The sequence below is a fragment of the Andrographis paniculata genome, unplaced genomic scaffold (assembly GCF_009805555.1).
Source record: "Andrographis paniculata isolate CXL003 unplaced genomic scaffold, ASM980555v1 Contig59END, whole genome shotgun sequence".
In the NCBI taxonomy this organism is placed as follows: Eukaryota; Viridiplantae; Streptophyta; class Magnoliopsida; order Lamiales; family Acanthaceae; genus Andrographis; species Andrographis paniculata.
Genome location: NW_026137594.1, coordinates 3,969,903 through 3,976,887, shown reverse-complemented (window position 1 = coordinate 3,976,887; position 6,985 = coordinate 3,969,903). Strand labels below are relative to the sequence as shown.

The following is a 6,985-nucleotide window of genomic DNA, read 5'->3' as shown; positions in this document are numbered from 1 at the left end:
TCGTAGGATTTTACTATTCATCCAATTTTTTTTTCCTTAAAAACATCAAATCAAATACTTATTTTTTATTTTTTATATTATACTAAAAATCAATTTTACATTCAAAACATCACGTCAACACCTATTTCGCATCATACAACTATTCAAATTCAAAATTTTTATTATTCAAATCCTACCTCAAAATCCAAACCCCAAACAAACACACCCTAAGAAAGTAATTTTATTTTATAAGAAAAAAGAAAAAAAAAATGAAATTGATATATCCGGTCAGCAATCCACCGTTCTTTATCTGTCTGTCAGCCATTAACAACATCACCTTCTTTAATATTTCAGACTTATTTTTTTCGCTACTTTCCTCACGTCAAATTATAATCTCAATTCCCAGGATTACATATTAGATTGATTTTCTTTTTATTTTTCTCCAAGCTCACCCCAATCCACTATTGATTGCAAAGATTCAGGAATTGTCGACCGCCATTATTGTAGATTGCAAAGATTCAGGAATGGTCGACCGCCATTATTGTAGAGATGCATATTGCCCGAGTGTTGCCTTGTTTTCAAGAAATCTGAGTTTGTCGTTGTTTTCTTTTCTGCCGGTGCATCTATTTCGTTTTATTTGTTTGTTCATTTTTTCAGTATGCTATTGAGATCGTGCTTGGATCTGCTGAACCTCGATGACTATTCGAGCAATCGGAAACCGCCGCGTCTAATTTTTGTACCAAGCTTTTATCCAAGAAAAAAAATGGCTGAGAGGACCATAAAGCAGGAGACAACAACAATGGGGGAAAGGTGGAGAAAGATGAAACGGAGAAAGAAGGGTAATTTTGTAATTTTCTTTTTCTGATAGGTGAATTTTCAATAACACACGCAGTCAGTGCGCGTGTAATACAATTGCCATTAAATATTAACGATAGTGGTATTTTTTTCAATATTTTCGAAACTAAAAATAAGTAATACAAAATAGGCTAAAATGGGCCTTCGAAATAGCCCAAACTCATAATTTAGGCCCATCATCCGGCTAGTACTTTCCGGAAGCTTCGAGTATATATATAAGAAGCCGGTTACTGTTTATCTTTCGACTTTCTTCCCGCGCAAGAATTCTCAACGGGTATGAACATGGATTTGACTTGGCTTCTTCTCCAAGCTACCTTTCTATATATTTGCAGAGGCTTTTACCTGATTCTCAACGTAGCAAACACTGCAATTTCGATTCAATGGAAAGAGGAACGGAGGCTTTTCCAGACCTAGGCAGCCATTGTCAGCACCTCGACTGCCGTCAGCTCGATTTTCTACCTTTCACCTGCAACGCTTGTCGCAAGGTACGCTCGTATCGTAGCTAGCAGTGTAAATCATGATCGATCAATCGATCGATATGTTTGAGTTAGAAAGTTAGAATCGATTAGATGTTATTCCGACTGGTTTCGTCGATTCTGAATCGATTAATTTATATGTGCATAAGCAGGTGTTCTGTTTAGAGCACAGATCGTACAAGGCGCATGAGTGCCCTAATTCCGAAATCGGTAGCCGCAAAGTATTGGTCTGCGAGATCTGCTCGTATGCGATCGAAACGACCGGTCAGGACGAGGAGGAGGAGAAGAAGATTCTAGAGAAGCACTCGGAATCAGGAGACTGCGATCCTAAGAACAACAAAAAACCGAAATGTCCGGTGCGGCGGTGCAAGGAGGTTCTGACGTTCTCGAACGTCGCCACGTGTAAGAGCTGCCGCGTCAGAATCTGCCTCAAACACAGGTTTCCGGCGGATCATTCGTGCGCGCAGCTCAGGCTCAGGTCGGCGACGAATCCAGGTAAACTAAGTAACAACAACCTTTTAGCTTTGAGAACTGCGAAGGATTGTGGAGACAAAATCATCACCGGCGGATCTAATCCGCCGCCATCTGTAAAAGCTTGGTGATGAATTAAAATACCAAATTCCATTCCCACCATTTCTGCTCTGTATTGTAGCTGTACGGTCGATCTGCCGTGACGTGTGAATTTGAAGAAGATCAATTCAATGCATAGAAATCCAATGGCCTAATTAAGGCCCAAATAGATAAAGGAAATGGGCTGGCCCATTGTAAATTGATTAGTATATCAGTATTTAATTAATTTTGGGGCAGAAAAAAAATATAAAATGGAAATGGAATGTGGAGCAAATAGCAATATGGTTAAGTTGGGTGGTATGAAATGATTATTAGTTGCAGAGGAGTAATGAGAAATTGTCTTGGTTCTATGACCAAATAAGGAAATATACTCCATCATAATGAGACTAGTCAAATATGTCTGACAGCCTGAATTTTCCATACATACGCATATACATCCCAATGTCCCATTTTTTGTAAGGCATCCGCATCATTAAAATTATCTTTTAAATTATTTGCACGTATTTTAATTTTTCTTTCCATCGTATTATTAAATTATTTATTTTTAAAATAATTTTAATAATAATAATTTTTTATCTAATATATATTTATTTATTTAATAATTTAATTTATAAACAATAACAAATATTTATTATTATTATTTGATTCGAAAATTAATATGATATAAAAGTTCAATTTTATAGTACAATTAATCAATATATTAATAAAATTGTACTACAAAATTAAATTTTCACTTTACATTAATTTTATTGAATTTATTTTTTTAATTATATTTAATTAAATAAAAATACTCTCAATATTAATATTATTTTATAAAAATATTAATATACACAAATACAATTCAAATAAAATACATTAAAATCTTTTGACATGTCCCATGGGATACATGGCCAAAATAAAGAAAGCAACGGAGAAGTGCTGGGCAGAACAACCGCACAGCAGCGCTACTTCCATGCTGTAATTTCTTTATCATTATTTTGATTTTATTTTTTAAATAGAAAACTGACGTGAAAATTTATCCGCACCGAAGAAAATCCGGATGCGGATGCGGATGGCCTAAGTTGTAAAACTATTTATTTATAATGATTGATTTCAATTCAAATTAATTTTTAATTTAGTTGTTGCACTTATACTAGGAACTACAACTGTGCCTAGTGTACGTGTATGTATATAAATATAGGCACAAAATTAAGGCGACAGAGATATATATATATATATGAAATGATATGATATCATGGTGGATGGAGAGAGAGAGAGAGAGAGAGAGAGAGAGAGAGAGAGAGAGAGAGAGAGGGGTAGGTAGGCATGCAGGAAGGACAATGATGGTGTTTAGGGAGTTAGGGAGCTAAGTATAGGGGATCCAAATAAGCATATGCAATTATTACATCTGGAATATGTGTTTCTTTTTGTTGAATTTTGGAAATTTTGGTAAAAAAAAAAATAGTATTATAATAATATTTGATGTAATATTTTTTTAATAAAATGTAGAGTTTAAATAATAATATTTAATGTGATATTTTGTAAAATAATTTTATTTTTTTAAAAAAAATACAAAGTTTAAATAATAAATTTTGAAAAAATTGCTCTAAAAATACAGACAATTTGGCTTGGCTTGGCTTGGTTTGGCTGCTTCTCTCATTCATCTTAATTATATATATATATATATGTATATATTCAATAATTCATCAAATATACCAAACACAAAGTGTGTTTATTTATGCCATTTTGGATTTGATTTTTAGTTTTGAATAATAAACTTTTGGTTTATAATAATTATTTAAAATGATATAAATATGTATTTATACAATTAAATTTGAGTATAGTATATAATAAATGAAAAATAAGTGTTCAATTTGATATTTTATTTTTTTAAAAAAAATTGAAACAATAAAATCGAAATCGCACAATTAAATACACTCATGTAAAATTATACTCCTTTAATCTGACATGAATTTTTTTTAAAAATGAATAAAAATAAGATCTCTTTATGATAAAAAAGAGAGAAAAATATTATTTTTTTAACTAAAAAACGAAAATAAATTTAAATAACAGGTTTTTTTTTTATATCTTAAAAACTACACCTAAATATCACATAACATTTTTAAATTATTATTATTACTCTCTTCGTCCTAAAATAATATAATAATATTATATTAATAGTCGGTATAAAAGTATTTTTAAAAGATCAAAATATTATTACTTTATGTAATAATTATGAAAAAAATGTTGATATTTTTGTAAAAAAATTGAGAGTTAGTTATAAAAATAAAAATTGAACTATTATTTTGAAATGAACGAAAATAGTAAAATAAAACTATTGCTTTAGTACGAAAAAAGTATTTTAATGAAAGCATTTTTTTATTCATTGCCTAAACTTATATACTTCATCCGCCCACTTCTAGGGTGTATTCATTTGAAAGAATTTTCTTAATTTTTACTAATCACCAAAAGTTTTTTTCTAAAAAATATCAAATTTTTTATTTTTATATTGTACTATAAATTAATTTTACCTGTAAAATATTACATCAATATTTGTTTATATCACATTGTATTATTATTCTAATATAAATTTGTTACTATTCAAATTTCAATTTAATATGTATTTATTTCATTTTTTTTTTACTAATTGTGCTTTTCAATTAAGTACAAAATATCCCCACGCCTTCACATAATATTACAGACAATATTATTGAAAAATAAATTGAGTTTAGGGGTAAAAAAGATTATTTTATTCTTCTATTTTCTTGTACTATTATCAATAAATAATATTATTATTATAAAATTTATGTATAGAAAATAAGTAATTCCATTGACGTAGATGGCGAGAGTATAATTCATTTACATTTTAAAAAAGTTATCCTATCACAATTTTATTAATTTTATTTTAATAAATAATAATTAGTTTGCTCTTTTATATATATAGATATATATATATATATTTTATCTCATTACCTTTTATTAACATTTTAAAACATTTACCATAGTAGTCCATCATTTTAAGTATTCTATTTTTATATATTAAATTACTAGTATTATTTTTTAATTTTTATATCGAATTAAAGTGAAATAAATATCTCAGACAATAAAGTATTTTTTCCGTTCCACCGATATTGAACTTTTTGATTATGAACACTGTATTTGAGAATGTTTAATTAGTTAATAATAATTAGTTATGATATTATTATATTATGTTTATGTATAATTAATAATATTTATATTTTAATAATAAATTTAATATATATGATTAAAAAAATTAAAATATATGTTTAAATATTTAAAAATTATATAGTAATTAAAAAATATATGCAATATGTATATCATTTTTGTAGAGAATAAAATTTTCTAAATAAAAAATATTTTTGTTTATTTATAATTAATATAAATCAATTTTATAAAAGATGTCTAATTTTAAATATAGATAAAAATATTTATTTTTTTAAGAGAGAGATGTAGAAATAAAAGGATTTTGAACGGTCATTCGTCATTTACAATGTTATATGTTATGTAGTTAATCAAGTTGATTTATATTTATTAAATATGTTTTGGTTTAATAATTTTTACCAAAAATAGAAAGGTGTCCGTTGTGATGGGACAGAAGGTGTATTTATTTATACTATCTGGTACATTTATATTCTATTTAACTTTTTTACTATTTTGAAACTAATTATGAGTGTGTTCGTTTGTAGAATTTTAACAAAATTCTACTATTCATCCAATTTTTTTCCCCAAAAATATCAAATCAAACACCTATTTTTCATTTTTTATATTATACTAAAATCAATTTTACATTCAAAACATCACATCAAACCCTATTTATATCACATCATACAACTATTCAAATTCAAAATTTTTACTATTCAAATCCCAACTCAAAATCCAAACCCCCAAACAAACACACCCTATATGTACGTGAGGAAAGAAATAAATAATTGGCATAATTTATTCAAATTCAACCAAAAATGAATGAATTCATTCCATCCGTTGACAATATCTACAACACATTCAGAAACCTAACAACATTTATCTCTATCTATATTATACTTTATTTCATTGAATTCATCTTGTAATGGAAACTACTTTAACTAATTTCTTGACTAATAGTATAAAATAGTTAGAGCAAAGATCATTTTCGAGTAATCACTTTCAACTTAATAATGATGACAAATATATATATATATATGTGTGTGTTTGTAAAATATATATACCTAATCAATATTTATAAAACTTTGGCTATTTAATTACCTTATCAATTTATATTTAACTTTGTTAACTATATATATATATATATGCGCCGTAGCGCTTACCGTGCTGAATTTAAAATTCAATCCTATATTAAAAAACACATCAGACAATATAAAATATTACTCCCTCCGTCCCAAATACCATATTCACGTTGCCGTTTTTGTCCGTCCCACATACCATGTCACTTTCTTTTTGAAAAATGATTACACACTCTAATCTCATTTTAAATTTTTAAAGTTTATTTTTTAAAATTTTAATTAGACTAATTAGTTATCTTAATCTTAATTTATAATTATTTATATTATAAAATAATTATTTTCATTAATACATTTTAAATTATCTACTAATTACACTTCTCCTAAAATACAGTATGGGACGGAGGGAGTATTACAGACATCATATTATATAAGTTAAGATAATCAGCACCGTAACTATTCTCTGTATGTATGTGTATATATATATATATATATGACTTAAACACTTTGATTTATGAATTTGTTAATATATATAGTAGTATTAAAATCCTCTGGCATATAGTCTTACTAAACATCCATCCTCTTAATTATTCTAAACCCGATAAGACTAATTAAATGATATTGTAAAATCTAATAAAAATACTGTATTAAATAATATCCGAAAATAAACTAGCTAGTCCTCCTTAGCATAGCATATTACAGAGAAGAATATAGATCATTATATATATATATATATATATATGCAGACCAACTGCGAAAACATGTGGAATCTGCAAATTAAAGGCAAATCGTATATGAGGGAGATCCATTTCATGATTTACAGCACAACCTTATCGTTCCAAATCGACCAAACCCTAATTATATATAATTAAGCAGATCCATGGCTGA

At 27.4% G+C, this 6,985-nt stretch overlaps 1 protein-coding gene across 2 annotated transcripts; it reads left to right on the top strand.

Moving 5' to 3' along the window:
* The first annotated feature begins 317 nt into the window (after positions 1-317).
* Positions 318-2,039, top strand: LOC127258602 (zinc finger AN1 domain-containing stress-associated protein 12). Of its 2 annotated transcripts, XM_051285512.1 has the most exons (3): positions 319-818; positions 1,167-1,319; positions 1,463-2,039. In XM_051285512.1, the coding sequence occupies exons 2-3, from the start codon at positions 1,215-1,217 to the stop codon at positions 1,910-1,912; spliced, it is 555 nt and encodes a 184-aa protein (XP_051141469.1). In that variant the 5' UTR covers positions 319-818; positions 1,167-1,214; the 3' UTR covers positions 1,913-2,039. The 2 variants fall into 2 exon arrangements, with proteins under 2 accessions (XP_051141468.1, XP_051141469.1); XM_051285511.1 differs by having other exon boundaries at positions 318-1,319.
* The last annotated feature ends 4,946 nt before the right edge of the window (positions 2,040-6,985 follow it).

Excerpts from the sequence above, each read along its gene's own strand:
- LOC127258602 (XM_051285511.1), top strand. The coding sequence starts at position 1,215 with ATGGAAAGAGGAACGGAGGCTTTTCCAGACCTAGGCAGCCATTGTCAG. Across the intron at positions 1,320-1,462 it reads CCTGCAACGCTTGTCGCAAG|GTGTTCTGTTTAGAGCACAG; the intron begins GTACGCTCGTAT and ends GTGCATAAGCAG.